The sequence below is a fragment of the Tinamus guttatus genome, unplaced genomic scaffold, assembly GCF_059628265.1.
Source record: "Tinamus guttatus ecotype Peru unplaced genomic scaffold, ASM5962826v1 Tinamus_guttatus_pri_ptg000314l, whole genome shotgun sequence".
NCBI lineage: Eukaryota > Metazoa > Chordata > Aves > Tinamiformes > Tinamidae > Tinamus > Tinamus guttatus.
The window spans coordinates 881,170-900,187 of record NW_028288848.1 but is presented as its reverse complement, the minus strand read 5'-3'; the positions used below and the strand labels follow the sequence as shown (position 1 = coordinate 900,187).

Here is a 19,018-nt window from a genome sequence, read left to right as displayed (position 1 = left end):
TCTTTTAACTATTTTTTTGGAGAGTGCAAATACTTTCTTGAGATATTCCAAACCAGAGAATAAAGATTTCAGAGACATTTTTTTACCAGCAAGCATGAAATATGATAGATATTGGTCAATTCTCCAGAGGTCTATTTGGACCTCAGTGAGGAAAGGCAACTAATAAAATTAATAATTAATATTAATGAAAATTACAAGCAAGGGTCTAGTTCTGAATTCATTGCTGTTGTCTAATATTAATTAGTAATTAGAATCCACTAATACTGAACATAGGGCCAATCATGTAAAATAAATAATTAACTAATGTGTTCTTGTGCTATTTAGTCTGTCATGTCAAAAACTGCAGAGGCTAAAAGGAGCTGATCATTTAAGAGTAACTTTCAAGTTGAAAATGACATACTTCTTTTAAAAGAAGTTATTAAATTTTGTTATTAGGATAAAGCCCGCTATCTGTCTTTTCAGATGATCAGAAGCAGAAAGCGGAAAAATAGCTTTTTTATGAAGAGACGTAAGATATTTTAATACCTTGAGATGGCATTTTTAGCTGTGTTTTAAGCTGTATGCTAGTCGTTGTGTAACACTTTCTTTTTAGTTGAGAACAAAAATATCTACAGAGAAGAAATTAAATTGAGCTCCTGAGATTTCAAAGCCTAGCCCAAGACCATGGAGCTAGTGTATTGCCTGATTGTGGTGCAGGGTAAATTGAAGCTGTGTAATTGACTCTGTGGAGAATGAAATAAGTTACTGTGCACATTTCCCTCAGAAAACTTCTTTAGTTAAAATTGAAGTACTGTACTACTTTATTCTGAAGAAAAAAGATCAGAAGACTCCCACTGATGTATAGTTACAAGTGACTAAGACTTTCTTAGGCGTTTATAGAGGAGAGGAGAGATGCAAAAGTATTCTTGCTTTCAGACCTACTGTTACATAGGATGACCTTCAAGGCCTCTTCAGACTGGTTATTGGAGAGGTATTACCCATCTTGCTAGAATTGATTCTACCATATCTCAAACATTATATGTCATTCCAGGCATCTGGATACCAAGAAATGTCAATGTATTTTGAAATAATTTGTAGAAAGAGGTTACTGAGAGACCGGAGGGAACAACTTCTGAAGTTTTTAAAGTTCTTACATACAGCTTTGCCAAGCAGTGACTAGATATGAAATTTGCTAATAAATTAAAAAATACAAGATGCCTGGAATAAAGTGGACTGGGAAGTACACAAAATTTGACCTCATAATTAAACTAGTATTGGTACTCTCGAAACGATGGAAAGATGACCGGACGTTCTGGTATTTTTATTAATCTAATTGAAGGCTACAGTAACACCTTTGTTTGCTTTTTACAAGTGTTACAAGTCTCTTGCCAATTGGTGTTTTGTTGTTCTTATATAAGAACAAAATATATTGTTACATATATAACATATATATAACACACACATATAAATATATATAACGTTTATATATATATATTTATATCTATATAAATATCTTTGTAGGTGGTTGTGGTTGTAGCCTATTGGTAGGCTATTTGGGACAGCTCTAGTAAGGAAAAGTCTTAATTATTCAATTCTTATTATGGGGTTGTACACCCAATGCACATAGATTGTTACTTTATGCCTTTCAATTATATCCTATCTAGGCACAGCTTGCCTTTTAATTCTTGTCTGCAGAAGACCTCAGAAGTTGTTGAAAAATAGATATGATGAGCCATTATGCACTAGAAAGCAATTGAGTTCAGAGTGTTCATCTTCAATGGACCTTACTCATCAAGAGAGTGGTTTCTTTATATAAAAATGCTGTGCTACTGGTTTCAATATTACATTTCAGTCAGTTTAGAAGCAGAAGTCCAAGCATCATTGGCCTCTGTCTAGCAGGTCTAAAAGCAGAGGCATGGTTAATTCTCTTCCGTGCAGTCTTCATTACTTATTCTTTTTTTTCAGTATTTCTAAATCTGAATATTCAGTATGGAAATGACATTGACCGACATTGCCACTAGAATTCCAACTATACCTTCATCAATATTGAATCTCTGCTTGCGTAGCTTTTTTGGACACTTCCTGTACTTTCCATCCTAGTTTTCTGTAAATGAAGAAACATTCATGAAAACCAGGAAATTTGAAAGTTTGGCCTTTTTCAAAAGTACTCTGCCTTACTTTCCAGTCAAAAAATAATGACTTTAGGATGTATAGAAACAGACTTAAGTGAATTCTTCTTTGAAGTAAACCTTGTCTACACTCTGAAACAATTTTTAAATCCGTAGAAATAAAGAGGTAAAATGCCAGGGCTTTTGATGAGGTTTAAACTGAGATATAAACTGCTGTCTTGAACTTGGGTTTGATCCTGTTTGGAAGCTTAGGTTCTGATATGCTCCATTCGTAACTCAGTGTGTGTCTTGCTCAGATTCTCATTCAGCATGTGTGTAGTTCCACAGAAAGCTCAGGATAATAAAGCAGACTGGGGGAGGGAGGCCCTTTCCTGAAGATGTAGTTATAACGAGGAGTGAGGTCTGCCCTGCATTGTGTCCACCCTGATCTGGTGGGACGATTGTGGGTCAGGTGGGGATGTTGATTATTCATTTCTGTTCTTGTGATATAATAGAGAAAAATGAATATTCCTGGTGATGTTACCATATCAAAGAAGTTAATGGTCTGGGGAAAGGAGGAGGAGATGTTAGACAGGCCTAACCCAGGTGCTGTGTATTAAATGCAAAGATTGATTTGCAATGGATGAGTTACTGTCAGATGGTTTCCTCAAGTCCCACGTTAACATATGATAACTTTTAATCTTATTGTAATACATGGTACAATAGGAGAGTTTTCCATTGCCTTTTAGTTGTAATTCCAATTTAATATTGTTTGGAAATTTTGCTGAATGTTGCCAATTCTGTAGGCATTCGCAAGTTGTCATCCTGGTTCATCGAGGAAAGTTTTTCTTTGTGGTTTTCTTGCAAGAATTGAGAGAGAAAAGGAACTCAGAATGTAATTGGCAAATCGCCAATTCTGCCTATCGCTACCTTTGTTGTTTATTACTGCCAAGAGATATTTGATGTGATTTAAAAAGTGATTTTAGACTTTGGATAGAATCTAGCTGTGCTGAGCTAGCGTATTCCTCTGTTACAGTGTCTATAAAATCAAGATTCAGGTGTTTATAAGGGATATTGTCTTGAAAAATGTTAATGCTGACTGAGAGGGTGTGTATGGGATCATTCACAAGATTTTGTCTTAATCCTTTTGTTTGTTCGCACTTTGTATTTAGTTCCTGAGAACTACTGTCTGGATATACCTCCAAAATTGCTTTAGTAACGCAGCAAGTTCTATTGCTTCAGCCACAGAAAGTGTGGTGTGTGGTGGATTTTTAGAAAGAAACTTCTTCAGTAATTTTAAATGCACCTTTCTCCTGTTTGTTTTTCTGATAAAAACAGCTATTAAACTTGTAGAAAGAGTATGTGATTCGGATGCAGAAGGTTGTTATTGTCCACCAAAGTCAAAAGAATGGAGGAAAACAGGAAAATACAAGATGATTTCTCCAGGGAAGATGTTGCTCTGTATTTTATCCTCATAGTTCTTAAGTTTCTGCCTGTGGTATTTCTTTTTTCATTGTGTTGAACAGGTTTTCTCGTACCTTACAGATGGTCAAATTATATGACGTGTTAAGTTCTTATTTCTATCACAGATACGAGGCAAGTGGAGGGGTAGGAGCAGGGTGAACTCTCCTACGCTTACTTGAGATATAAAGGGTGGTTGACATCATGTGCTTCATACCTATATTTAGCTTGAGGTAAATTTTCAAAAACTTTTGAATCAAATTTGACCAAACTTTTAGAAACTTGAGGTAAGCATGAGGAGAACAGAGGTGCTTATGAATTTTTGAGTTAATACATGGAAAGAAAACTGATTTATACTAATGTATAGGTACAGTCTAGGTGCTGCTAGATAAGACTCTTTTGGAAGGAGGGCTGAATTTACATAACAATGTGGAGCTTCCAGGTGCAGTGAGAGGAACTAAGTGTTTTTCTTTTAAGGAGGAGAAAAAAAAGACAGATCTGTAGGATTTAAAAGAATAAAAGCACGTTAATTTCCAAGGAAATTTTGAATTACTGTGTATATATTAAATATTAAATCAATATTAACAATAAGGTGTGGAGTTGGTAAGAGCCCAGCCAAGGTCAAAAGACGTAATGATTTGTGATCTTTGGGATTTAATGCGAGGCATGTGGAAGAGTTGCTCTCATCTGGAGTGTAGAGTGGTGACAGGGACTTTTCAGATAAGTGGGTGCCTTTACTTGGTCTTTTAGCTTTCTGTTGGGGAGCTGCCTTGCCCTGTGTTTGTTTTTCTCACTCTAAATGCCACCTTTGTAGAGCACTTTCAAGCCAGTTGATCCAAATCCTTATGCCATAGCTAGATGATATTATTGTGGGGACACGATTTTCAGCAAGTCAGGAGCCTGTGGGACAGCCGAAAGGAGTTTTGGATGTAAGAGGCAAGCATGTAGCAATGTAGTAGATTCTGTAGCTCATTTCCAAGACATGGGAAGCCCATACTTGCAAAGTGAACAGAAGCTTAATCTTTAGGAAAAAATAAATTAAGACTATGTGTTTACACTCTGGCAAACAGCCTAAAACATAGTTCATGTTGCCACATTGTTTCTCATTAAGGAAAATGGTACAGTAAAACTATTGTAAAAGCTACTGTACAAAGTGTATCTTTATACAGGGGTTGTAGACAACACCAGCCAATGCATCAGTGCTGACAGAGCCGTGTTATTGCTGAGATTGGTCCTATTGCTGGACAATTTAATTGTAGCACCACGTTACCTAAATATCTAGTAATACTGGACAGAAAAAGATAGGGGATTAATAGCCTTTTAGTAGTTTAATAATAGTTGCAATGTGATAATATATTAGTTGAATAATTAAATAATCAAAATATTATATAGTTTAATAGATTAGGCGAAGGAAGGAGGCAGAGTCACTGGTTAACTCTGATTCATTTCATGATGAATTATCCTAGCAGGAAATGGGTCAAATGTTGAGACACCATCAATGCTTTGCCTTAAAAAGGAGTGAGATGCTCATATTTAGGATACTAACCTTTCTCTCATCACCTGAAATACGTATCTATCTTGATGTTACTGAATCCTGTAAGGTCAGAAGCTGATACTTTAGTAATCTCCAGATCAAATTTTAGCTTCTCCACTGAAGCAAAAACTTGCGCTCTGAAAAATGAAGTTGCGCTCTGGTTATTCTTCCTTTGTCAGCATTCTGGTTCTACTCCCGTTGGCACTATTCCCAAGGCAACTTTGGAGCAAGAAGAATTTGAAACTGGCATTTTTTTTTGCCTTTATTAGTGAGAGCTAATGAAAGATGGCAGCATCTAAAGGAATTGCATTTTCTTTTCAAAGCAAACAAAAATAAAACCGGTTTCCTCCTCCTTTCTAATTAACGCTTACTAAAAATTGAGAGCGTCTTTCAAAATAAGCCTTCCTGCTCTGTTCTGATGCATTCCTGGAACAATGTGCCAATCTGCGATGCTGACAAATTTGAATTCATTCTGTAATTCTGTTCCTTTGTATGGCCTGATTTACCCCTCTGGGGGAGGTTTAAGCTCAACTGGTAAAGTCAGCTTTCAATATTTAAGTAGATCATTCATTACTTAACAAAACAGATAGGATTGCTGATTGAGATGTGTGGTTCATGGAGACTGCAAAATCCATTTTGCTTCCTCTTAAAAGAGCTCAAGGTATTGCCCTATGCAATTTGATGTTAGCAAATGCACCTAAGAGGATGCTGTACATATCATCCCCTTTCTTTAGGCACTAGTTTAGAGGTTTTATCAGCACTTAAGTTACGTTGCTCTTAATAGAGTGTGTGATCTTTGGCATACTCACAGAATCCCCACAGACAAGACTTATTGTATGGAAAGTAACATATAAACAGTTTATTTTAAATCATTTTTTTAATAGAAATCTGTATTATGAATTAAAAGAGCCAGGTAATGAAAGTTTTTCTGCCTGTGGTAATCCAGCTGAGACTCATTTTAATGTCACTTTCGTATTTGGATTTATTTTTCTGCAAAATAGTCTTTTTATCATCACCATTGCTTTAGTTTAAATATCACTGTCTGGGATTAAGTCTGATTAATATAGTGCCAATTAAATGTGAAGATTTATATCTTATGTTATGAAATACACAGTGCGGATTTATGCAGTTCAAATGTTATCTGTTTTTCTAATCCATTAATGCTTTCTCTCCCCTCTCCCAATTTTTGCAGGAAGACATCTACATGTATGGAGGCAAAGTTGAAACAAATAATGGCAACGTTACTGATGAGTTGTGGATTTTCAACATACCCAGTCAAACCTGGAGTAGCAGAACTCCTGCAGTACTTGTACATGGGCAGCAATATGCTGTGGAGGGTCATTCAGCACACATCGTGGAGCTGGATAGCAGAGATGTGGTTATGATCATCATTTTTGGATACTCTGCCATATATGGTTACACAAGCATTGTGCAAGAATACTATATCAGTAAGTCTTTCAAATTGTTTTTATCAGGTCCTGATATATATATATATATATATATATATATATATATATATAAACTGAAGGACACTTCTGTTGGTTTTAGATATGTTTTTGACTGAATAAATACACTCTCATCTTTTTTGTTTACCTGTAAATTTTGCAGAACACCTTTCTTGTTAATCAGGAGCGTTTCAGGCGTGTTTGAGGTCCTCTTGTTTTGGATATGCATTATCACGCTTACGGGTGTGGGATTCTACAGGATGCAAAGGCTGAAACCAGAAATTCCACACAGCGGTTTTGGTTATCATAAAACTTGCCCATTTTTTCCACAGAGTAGAATGGAGTAGCAAATATTAAATAGATCAAAAAGAAAAATAAAATAGAACGTAATGCACACTAGCTACCACAAGAATCTGGCTATTTTAAGGCATTAAGTAATATTGCTGTAATACTTTTCATTCTGATTTTCAAAACATAATAACTTCTATTTGTTGTTATTTATCTGATTTTCTCTAAAGCAAATAATTGCTACTATTAGTAGCAAAGAAGTATAATTAATGTCAATTTTCATAAATAATTTCCTACAACTATGAGATTCCTCCTGTAAACTGGCAAGTTTTTCTATGGATTATTTTAGTTTTTTTGAATTAAATAACCTTTTCACATTCAGATAAAATACAAGAAAGTACAAACAAAAGTGCTTTATCTCCTAATGCTAATTCCAAGATCTTGTTTTTGTAGGAAAAAAAAAAGAAAATACACCTGGTGGTGAATCTTTAAGAATATTAATATGCCCATTAATTCAAATGCTAATCTTCTCTTGCCTTTTTTCATTTTATTTTGCTTAGAGTTGACCCAGCTTTCTAACAGTTATTTAAAGAATCACAGAATACATGCATATAAAATTTGTGGTAGTAGTTTTATGTTACAGTGTACATTTTGAAGTGTTTCATTTTATTTCTTTCTGTATGGATATGTTACTGCATATGTATAGAAACCATATATTTATGTAGCTTTTTGGGGAAGGGAAATCCATTCAAACCTTGTACTCAAGGTTCTTGTACTTCTTTCTTGGCATCTTACCTTTGATGACAACGTTCAAGTTTGTAACAGTGCAAAACAAGGAGAAAAAAGAGAATGGGAAAATAGGAAGAAGAGAGTCACAATACTTTTTGTCCACGTTGACAAATTTCAACCACTCTTAAAATTCAATCTTCTCAGAAAAAAAATGTTTCTCTGCAACATTTTAAGGCTAAGGCAAAGAATAAATGATCATTAAAAATCTTTAATCTCTGAAAGATTCAAAAAGAAAGAAAAGACTAGAAATTGAGTTTTAATAAGTCTCCAAAGAAAATGAATAACAAAGGAAAGTTATTCTAATATTCTGAGATCTCGTTCATCTTAATGTTTATTGAAATGTTGAATGTCACGTGCTGCTTTATTAGTCAGGAGAAGAAAGTACCAAGGTTGTTCTTCAGTATTATTTATTAGATTACTAGTGAAGAGGGAAGAAAAAAATGAGGAGCAGCATATGATTCACTGTGCAATGTAAATTTTTTTCTGTTTGTGGAGTATTTTATTACTGGCATGATAGAAATGTGCAACTTGTTCCTATTTTAAAACTTCCTTAATATGCTAGATCTATACTTGAGAAGGATTAGTAAAAAGGACTGTTATCTACAACTAAGCATATTTAAAAAACAAACAGAAAATCCCTTTCAACCAATGGCTATAAGCTCTAAGTAGGAGAAAAAACATTTTGCTCTGTGGGTCTAAATTAATCTCAACTGTTTGTCTTCTTTCCAAGGTAATATTATGCTGGCGGGAAATCTAGTTTTTAGCAGAAAGTATGCTTCATTATTGCATTACCTATAAAATATAGGGTCTTGCAGTGTAAACCCATTAATCTGAGTGAATCTACTCGTGTGGTGATCGTTATTTGCTCATGCAGTGCTTTGCAGGACGTGCTCTATGAGCTGTGGCTGAGCAGTTTTGCAGTTGAGAATCCTCGTGTTTAACCTCATGGACTGTCCAGTATTCCCTTCTCCCAAGTTTAAATGAATTTTGTGGCAAATTTTCCTGGATCTTGTGCCAGATGCAGCATTTATTTACAGTTTTGCTTGGGCAGGATCATTTTTCACCCTGGAATTCCATGCACTGGCTAGAACTGAAGGGCTGGTTTCCTTGACACTTCGACCTCCAAATGCAGTGGGCATCGGAGGGAATGGAAATGATGCTCTGAACCCCCGAGAATCACAGCTACAAAGGAAGAGTCATCAGGAAGGGTTTCTGACCTTGTATAAAAGAAAAAGTTGGAGTCCCCCTTTTATCTGTTTGTTTGAAAACACACACTGTTGTAACATTGCACGTTCACTGGAAGCTTAACTCCTGTGGTGCTTATAATGAAGAATATTTTTCAAGTATTTTTCCGCTTATATACTGAACCACGCGCTTCTGTTGATCTAATCGTGTTATAATATATGAAAATCTGATGATTAAGTCTACTTTAGGTACTGTGACCTGGGTTTCAGTAGGCTTTGGGTCAAGAACCACCTAAAAATGGCTTGTTTGTGGACTCCCTGTCTTTACCCATAGGTGTTGTGCATTGCAGGTCTTGTAACAAAACGTGTTAATCTAACGTGTGCATCATCTGAAAATTTCTCTCATGTTGTCAGAGTAGTGAAGAAAGTAATTTGTGACAAAGGCAAATAAGTGGCAAAAAATCAGACATGATCCGCAGCCAGAGTTTCCCCTTGTGAAAGCTGGGGAATTCATTTCTGCTCTAAAGATCTGGTGGCTGTTGCAAGAGCGAAGGAGCTTCCCCATGTCCTTTCTTGCTATACTCAGAGTTATGGCTTTTGAGTAACCAATAAATCTTGATATGGGAATTATGTGAATTGTTTTACTAACTTGGACCATAAAGCTTTTCTGGGTTACTCCCCAGGGAAATTTATTTCCCTTTAGGCTAGCGATACCTCATAAAGCTTCTGCAAATCTCAATGTGAGTCTGAAGGTGAATAGAATATTAGTGTTTTAGTTGAGTTTCAGAAAGTTTTTATAGAAGATACTGTATTTATAAATATTAAGAAAATCTTTACATACTCTTTTATGTATTTACCCTCAAAAAGCTATTTTATTCATTCTCTTTTCACTGATAAAAGATAAATACTAAAATAAATTGTTCTTCTTGATTTAACCTTCTTCATTTTATGTAAAGAAATTAACTTAAAAAAAAAAAAAAAGTAAAGTTTAGTCTGTTATTTCCCTTATTTTGCTGCTGGAAATATGTTACAACTTTACATGTGATTAACTTGGTATGACCAAAAGCATAGAAGGGATCACCCTGGCTATTCTGATTAACACTTTTTTAATGTGAACAGCGTATTTAGAATTATTTTGAATAATATATGAAGATTGATCTTAAAGTATTTTTTGTTTGTTTATTTGTTTAACAGCATCACTAGAAGATATTTTCAGGGCTTGTAATTTTAGTGGGTAGGCATCTTCTAAATCTTAACTTCCTTTTGTCAGTGGCTAGTTTATATCCATTCGCGTTTCAGATTTTAATTAAGGTAACCTTGCCTATTCCTCTGTCATTCTAATAGTTCACCTCTGCACCTCTTCCACACTGAGTTCATCTTTCTTGAACATGGATGCTTAGAAATGCCTGTGAGATGTTTCAGGTGAGATTTCACCAATGCCTGGCTAAATAACCATAACTCTACATTATTGGGAACACCTCACTTGAGATGCACTAAGATGACCTCTGTAATACAACCATGAAAATGGCTTTAAGCTCAGAGACCTTCTCTAAAGAAGTAGTGCACCTACTTGCTTTTCTTAGTCCTTGCCAGCTGGTGAGCTTCTGTTCTATAGAAATTCATAATCATTGTGCTAATACTTATGCACAATATCTTGCACAATATCAAGAAGTTATTATTGAATCTTGAACTATTTTTTCAGTAGCCAGGATCATCCGATTCACTCTGCACTGTTACCCTGCTGCTTCTATGAATTGATGATGCCTAAATTTATACTCTTGTCACATCTCAAATTTCTGAAAGTGCTTACAAAATGCGCTTGTTCTTGTACCTGATCCTTAGAAAGTCCCAACGCCCTTCGGTATTGCTCATTGCTGCTTTTTCATCTGTGCACAAACCGCCTTCAATTATTATGGTTACTAATTTCCCATAGTGACATTATATTTGAGGCCAGAGAGTTAAGACATTGTATACTGCCTTGTGTTAGATAAATTGCTCTAAGGTAAGTGTAATGTAAACTGCTTGGTACATTTACATTGTTCTGTATTTTTCTGTTATTTAAACATATTTATTTTTACTTTTCTACACTTTGTTTTTAACCTTTGCATATTTCTGAGGCCAGCTTAAGTTCGGTATTTGTCCAGCTCATCTCTCTCTTTCTTTTCTTTCGTGTGAGCACTATGCCTTCAGTAATATCAGACTTTATCATCTTAAGTTGTCTAGGCTTCTCCAGGAAATTGCCTGACTGGTTCGAGGTAGTAAGATATATCAACAGACTGCTCACCAACCCTCTTACCTAAATTGTAAATTTGGATAGACTGACTTCTGCGGTACAGGCTTCTTTACTCTCTAGTTCTTTAGGTGCCTGATTGTCATCTGCTGGGAGAAGGGAGAAAACTGGAAATTTGCAGTCAACAAGCAAGGAAAAATCACTTAACCTAGCTGCATTTTATTCTTCAATATGAGTTATTGTGATTAGTTGTATTTAGTGTCTCTTTATAGCTATTAATGCTGCTAATAATGTGGTGTAAAAAGTGGATTTAACTATAAGCTCTAAATGAGGTCCTGTCAGATTTATCCTTGTGGTGATTTCAGCAACTAGTGTATTTGCAGTTACAAATGCAGTGAACAGTCTTTGGAAAATGGTTTTAGTTTAATAGTTTTAATAGTTTACCAGCAAAATGTCTGTCTCCAGTGTATATTTTCAACTCTCTGAAGTTAAATGTTTTGGTGAGATCAGAGCTTGTAGCAGTTCTGTTTCTGCCTTGCTACTGCAAATGGTTCAGTCACAGTTGTGCACAGTGACTGTCCCTCAAGAGGGACAGAGTTAAGGTGGAATGAAAATCATCCTAACTGTTCATTTTCTATTTACCAAAATATTTTGGGGTGTTTTGGGGTGTGTGTTGAATTTTGGAGGAGTTTGACATACTGTCTGATACCAGTAGGTCTTTGGTAACGTTCCATTTAATTAAAAATAGCAGATAGCAAACTAGTAGCATTATCCTGTTGCAGATATTTTGATATGTTGTCATAAAATTATGCTTTAAACATAATCCCTTGTTATTGGCGTATTTAGGATTACAGCAATATCGACCTACTTTGCATATACTTCTAGTATTGTGTCTTAGCAATATTAAGACTCTAAATCTGTCTTTTATACATCTGTTCCAGGGTCTAATTCTTGGCTTGTGCCCGAAACCAAAGGAGCAATTGTTCAAGGTGGATATGGTCATACTAGTGTCTATGATGAACTGACAAAATCTGTCTATGTCCATGGTGGATACAAAGCACTGCCTGGCAATAAGTATGGGTTGGTGGATGATCTTTACAGATATGAAGTTAATACTCGGATATGGTAAGTAGAGTTTGCAATGTAGGAAACTAAATGAAGGAGCGAAAAAGGAAAAGTATTTGTCACAGGGGAAGAAAATGTAAGGAAAGAGTTCCAGTGAAGTCACACAGACAGCTCCATACTCTCTACAGGTTGCAGAACAGCATGTATTCTGCAACACAACAGAACTGAGAGAGACTGGGCACAAGCCAGCTATTAATGGAGCTGCCCACTGAAGGACTGGGAGGAGGAAGCTTGTTGCAGGTTGTAAAAATTAAGGAAAGATTTTCCTATCCACAGATAACCATTACAAAATATAAGTGTTTCCACATGCTGTGAATATATTGCTGATCGCACTTACATACATAGTAGGATTTAAATAAGCCCTAAAATCTTAGAACTCTGGAAAGATATTTTTCACAAAACAGTATGAAAAAAGAAAAAACAAATCCTTTTGCTTTTGGTGTAGGGATCCTTTGTTATTCATATAATATATAATATATATAAAATAATACGTAAATATTTGTCAGTTCTGTGTTCCTCAAGTTTACTGTAATTTGTGAATGTCAAGTGTTATATATAGAAAATGACTCTTAATTTTTCTTGCCTTAGAGATGTTCTGAGACTGAGATACATCTCTCAGAACACTTTATTTTTTTGCAATTTAATACTTGCCTTGAGCACTGATGACCTAACTTTACATACCCAAGACTTGCTCTCCGATCAGATTGTTGGAAATATGTGATTTTGATTTCACTGAGAGTCCTTATTTTGAATGCTACAGGCTCATGGCAGTTCACATCATGTGTAGAACAATTTTTTTCATTCCTTTTTTATCTATTTTTAAATTGCTAGAATCATGATGCTCTGTTATTATACCTACCAATAACTTTTAGCATTTTTCTACTCTGGGAATAAAATGATATTGCATCTTTTGAAGGACAGTTCAATACAATGCTTAATAAATTAGATAATTTTTATTATTTTTCATTTGATAACTAATAGTGACTGTATATATCTGCTTATATTAGTGTGGCATGCTGATTCATTAGAGAACTTGTATTTTGTCTTCATTTCAAGAATATTCTGACAGTAGTAGTCCTAATGTGGGACTGTCCAGGTAATGAACTGGCTGAGGTGAATACACTCCCTTGCACAGAAGGAGTTACGATAACAAGGTTTCTTCACTATGATGATCTTTGTATGGCATTTTAGGCTTTTAGTGAGCAGGAGAACCCTTTGCAGAGAGCTGCAGGGTGGGGTAGTCAGGATAGAGCACTTGCTGTAAACTAGAAGAAAACTGGTAAGCAAAAGGTTTAGGAAGAAAGGAGTATCAGCACTTTCAAGGACAAGATCTCTTTTTGTGTGTATATTGTCACTCTTCATTTGCAACAACAACTTTCCTCTGTTGCTAGCTGAGAACAGCTGTTAGAATAGCTGCTCGTTATAGGGGCTGACCAAGCAGTTGGTGCAGGTAAGCAGTGCACATGGCGCAGGAGGAGCCCCGAGCCTGGCCTGGAGCCCGGTTTCATGAGAGGGGCCTAAGTGACGGGTAACCGGCCGGTGTGAGCCATGGTCTGCCTGGGCTCCGGAGCGGCCCTTCGCAGAGCTCTCTGCAGTTGTCTTAGCTAAATGATTTCAAGTCAGAAAAAATCCAAAAGGCTACTCTCTCCCTTGGTAAGATGTGTGTGGTAAGATGTGACGAAATCTAGTTCCTGTCTCATTCTTTTTGCTAGCTCCGTATCAGTTTGGTGTTAGAGGGAGTACAAACCCTTGGCTGATGTTGGGCCCAGGTCATTCCCCAGTTGCAAACAGACCACACAAGCCAACACGAACAAAGAATGATCCAAGATGAAGGATGCTGTGATATAACTGGGGGGTTGTTCTCTGAAGGGAAATTCTGGGTGCTTGAATCTGGCCACCTGACAATGAAGCACTGCAGATGTTTCCATCGTAACTAGATTGATGCCTGCATTTCTTTTCTGGGAGTCCAAGTGAAAAATCTTTCTCCTTTTCAAAACTTTGGTCAGGCTAAGCATTCTTATAGCCTTCTTTAAAAAAAAAAAAAAAACTTTAGTATATTTTTTATTAAAAAATTTGGCAGGGTGTTATATATACACACAGGATTTTGTGTAATTTTCCTTAACATTTATATACATTTAATTTCTTATGAAGAATGTAAACTTTATATTTATATTAGACATTCTAAAAAGTGAAGAAATAAATAATTTGAGAAACAGTCAAAATATATCTTATCGTACTTGATGAATACTTGTTTTAATTCAGTGTTTTCCTTGTCTTGTTTCCTTCTGTTAAATTCCTCAGGTGTTTATGACTTTTCCTAGGTTGGTATGTAGCGATTGACTCCTGTGTTTTGCAGGACTATTTTGAGAGAGAGTGGTTTTGCAAGATATCTTCATTCAGCTGTCCTAATCAACGGTGCTATGCTCATTTTTGGTGGAAACACTCATAATGATACTTCCCTCAGTAATGGTGCAAAGTGTTTTTCTGCTGACTTTCTTGCATATGATATAGGTAGGTGTTTTTTTAATGGTGTTTTTGATCATTGTGTTTTTAAGTACCAATGTTGCATTCTCAACATCCTGCTGATGTGCTCCTTAAAAGCCTCTCTCGCAAACATTTTAACAAGATGTAAGTGTCTGAGTTTAATTAAAGACAGGCTTTTATTCCATAATAATTTGAAGATTTAGGTTTGTGGGACAACGTATATTGGGTAAAATTACAAGTCTTCCTCACTTTCTGCGTTTCTTGTGATGTCCTATAACATGAATAGCACGTATATTATTAAATAAATTGCAGCAGTCAGTGCTTTTTAGTGTTATTAAAAAAGATATTGAACAGAGGGCCTAGCAGCTGTTATCTCCAAGAGAGTATTTATTTAGTTTTTTCTTCTGAACATCTATACAGTATTAAAAAAATATGATCCTGGAATTTTGAGGGCAGAAAGATAAAGAAGACTTTATTCTATTCTGGATATAAATCCATTGCATTATTTTATTTACTTAACTGATGTCACTTTTAATTATGCAATATTTCACCCTCTTCAGTAAGTTAAATTGAATTGATTTGCTTGGATCTGGTGGAGTATAAGTCACTGGCTTGACTGAAAGACAGTGAAATATTAATTCTCTACCTTTGCATACTATCTCAGATTTTGTGTTTCAGGGTAGAAATTGGGAATGTTACACTAATTCACTGAGTTAGGTTGATAACAGAAATAAGAAAATGTTTTTTTTAAAATGTCACAATGACCCATGATTCTTGTCCTCAAGATGACAGTGTGTAAACCTGTCAGTTTTGAGAACTAAGCTTTGTCTCAGGTAGAGAGAGGTCAAGTATCTACCTTGCCATGATTGTTTTTATAACTGATAAATGACTAAGAATTTAGAGCTGCTTAATTGTTAACATTGCTAATATTTATTGCTCTTATTGGAGGCCATTCCTCACTGGCAGCCAGGAAAAATGCATGGTGATTATTTAGCTATAGGAAGCAAGAAGCATATATTGGCATGCGTAGTAGCCACATAATTTTCATATGCAATAATAGATATATTTAAATTATCCCAGGAAATAAATGTTATTTTTTCATCCAGAATCCCTGTGTTTGTACTGTCTGTCGTTCAGAAGCTGGTGTTTGCTACCATGCACCAGTCTCTGCTGTGGCTTTATTTATAGTGCTTAGATTGAAGCAATAAAAATTAGGTATAAATATGCCTATACATTGGAAAAGATAAGTAAATACATTTTTGGGATAAGTAAGGACAGAAGCACTTTTCTCTTTCTGTTATAGTTTTAATGTGATGAAAATATTTTCAGTTTGTTACTCCCCTCTTATTGTAGAAAATTTTGTTCTTTGCTTGTATTTATTTTTCATTCCTTCCCTATCATGTTCTATCATTGCTGTGCATTCATGTTACTGCTCTTAATGTTTCCTGCTTTTTAACTTTCCTTGCTCCCTCACCCTTTAAAACTGAATCCTACCTAGCCTGTTGAATTTCTAGGGGATTTTCCCTTACCTAAATCATGGCTGTGCTGCAGAGCTGCCCCATGCTGAAGAGCTGAAACATCTTCTTTCAGCGTGGGGCTTACTGATGTTATGTGTTTCTGTCTGGCCTGCCTGTCTCTTCTTTCTCTCTCATTTTCTTTTAATGCAGATGAGAGCAGATTATTCCCTTTTTGGCTCTGCTTCCTTCCTTATCTATTCTACTATCCTCCTACAGGTCATCTTTTAAAATTGCGCTTCTCCCTCTTCCTTTCCCCTGGCTTCTGTTTGTTGGGGTTTATTCACCAGTGCAAGGTAGTGAATCGTTGCCTGGTGTTTTTATCCCAGTGCCCTGATGAGGGCTGAGCTGTAGTGAGGAGCGGAGGCTCCGAGGTGAGCAGCCAGGTCCATGGCCACGCGTCCGTGAGCTTCCCCTCCTGCTCTCATCATGAACAGCTTTTCCCCTTCCCTGGTGCTCGCGGCCCTTATTTTATGTACAGGCTGCAAATATAAATGCTCCAGTTATAGCTGAGCCAAAAAGCTGATCCACTTGTCCTGGGAACTAAGAAATGGGAAACGTGTCCGAGCCGCCTGGGACATGGGCTTGTGCGCGGAGCAGCTCCCGGATCTGCTCTTGGCACGGGTTTATGAGCTGCCTGCAGTTGTGGAGGAGGGCAGGGTCTGACCCTGTCTGCAGCAGTAGCAAAGGGCTCGTTGTGTCTTGGGGTATCAATACCAACTGCGTTGCATTTGCACTCAGAAGCAAATGGCACGTTTAATATGTGGAGCAAACGTGCTCTTTCTTGCCAGTTTCACTGAGCGTCTGAATGAAGCTTTTTCACAGCAGCTGTAATTTTTTGCTTGTATGATGTGCTCTGTAACTCCTTGTAAGAATCTGATAGTGCAAGCTGTTATTTTGCTCTCGTTTCACCTGAGAAGCAGTAGTTGTGAATCCTGGGATCTGAATAAGAGCAACTTTCAGACCTTCTCGTAACCAGAATGCATTATTCTACTACATGAAAATGATTTACAGTAGTTTTTGGGTTTTTTTGTGATGCAAGTGTTTCTTTTTTAAAAAAAAATTAATTACAATACTTAATGTATAGATTTGTATTTTCCTGCAAGTTGCATTTTTTATGCCTAAATTTGATGAAGTGCAAAAAACCCTAGATATAGTAATTCATTTTAAAAAATTTTAATAAAGATTAATCTGATACAAACGTAATTACAGTATTATTCATTTGACCAAATTAAATGTAGAGTCTCTCAGCACACATCAGATACAAGCATACTTTTTCAGATAATAATAAATACTTCTTTTATTAAGAAAGAGATAATTATAGAATGGGTATTTGCAGAATTTTGTATACCTTATTTGCATCATGAGGTTTTGAAAAGTGCTCGGAAGACAAAACACACGGTGTTATCAGTATCGTGTTTCCTAGATAGGTTGCAAATGATGGAGTGTAGTGCTCTGTCTTGTAAAAAATGGGTGCTGTCTGGAAACAAGCTGAATCGTGGAGATAGAGCCTATGCTGTTTACGTTCCAGTTGGGCTATAGAGTATTGTTGATTATATCTTTTATTATATGTGACATAGTTTTATGAACAGTTTGCTTTAGATTTTTATTATCTACAAAAACACTGGTTTTCATATTCATCTGCAATAGCTATTTAGAGAGGTTCCTCTCAGTTAAGTTTAGCTGCCTAAGGTTTGTTTTTAATATAAACTGGTAGTTTTGTCTCCCCCGCTGTAGGGAGACCAGAGACACAGGCATTTCCAGCATGCAATTTATTTTGCCTGTCTTAGGATAGGTTCCCCCACCACTTCTGCAGTGCCATTGCTGTCCAGGTAATGAACTGACTTCTAAATGGCTCAACTTAGGTGTTGTGAACTGAGAAATAACTTAATTTGGTAAGTTTTAAAGCTTACCATATATGAATGTTTGCTACAACTGAAGATTGAGAAAGTTGGAGATGTTATACAAATTGTTAAGTTGTCCTATTTTCATAATTGCTTGTTATTTGTTGTATAGCAGCTTGGTTAAATAGCTATTTGGTTAAATAGCAGGAAGCAGTGATGTAATGAGAAGTCTGCAGCATAAAATTGTCTTTAGAAACATGGCTGTTGCTATGATTTTATATTCCTCTGATGTCTTGCCACCAGATTGGCCTTCAGGGTTACCCTGTCAGCTCTGTAAAGATTCCTGAACGGTTATCCATATAAAGGTGAGGTCCTGGATGACTGTGCTTATGTTATGGTGCAGTCTGGCACTTGCCTCTGCCCTGCCTTGGATGCTGTGCTTGACCTGCAGTTTTCTAGCTGATCCCAGCTATGACTTTTCATCATTGCTGTGCCACGTGCCCCTTCAGTATGCAAAAAGAAGCGGAAGGGCCTCAACTATCAAGGCTACGATGGCTGTCACTGGGATGTTTACTCAGTTCTTCTATTATAACCCTTTGAAAGATGCTTTAAAATAACAGTTATCTCATTAGCAAGCTGAATAGGTGTGTACATAATGAAAATGTGTATGTAATACTTGTGCAATGCCCTGCTCTGTGGCAGCTCTTTGGAAATCAGACACTTAGATTTGCAAAGACAAAATGTGTGCATCATGCATACATAATAATAACAGGTAAAAATACAAATTCGGCCCACACACTTGAAATTAATAAGGTTTTATCTTTACAAGGTTTTATCTTTATCTTTAAGTTTTTATCTTTAACAAAAACAAACAAAAAAGCCTTTATGTTCTTCTTCCATCTTTGCTATGTGATTGGGAAACCATATCAGTTAGGATATATGGCCTACTTCTTGCGATTCTCTAGCACTATTACATGACACCTAAAGCCTACGAATCCTTAGGAGACTGACACGTGGTAGTAGGAATTTGGAT

General features: G+C 36.2%; 1 protein-coding gene across 1 annotated transcript in view; it reads left to right on the top strand.

Moving 5' to 3' along the window:
• ATRNL1 (attractin like 1) overlaps nt 1-19,018 on the top strand; it is a 432,492-nt gene that overhangs the window by 58,407 nt on the left and 355,067 nt on the right. The window contains exons 8-10 of the mRNA XM_088528590.1: nt 6,275-6,530; nt 11,960-12,143; nt 14,500-14,654. Coding sequence (XP_088384716.1) covers nt 6,275-6,530; nt 11,960-12,143; nt 14,500-14,654 — 595 coding nt within the window. The remainder of the gene's footprint in view (nt 1-6,274; nt 6,531-11,959; nt 12,144-14,499; nt 14,655-19,018) is intronic.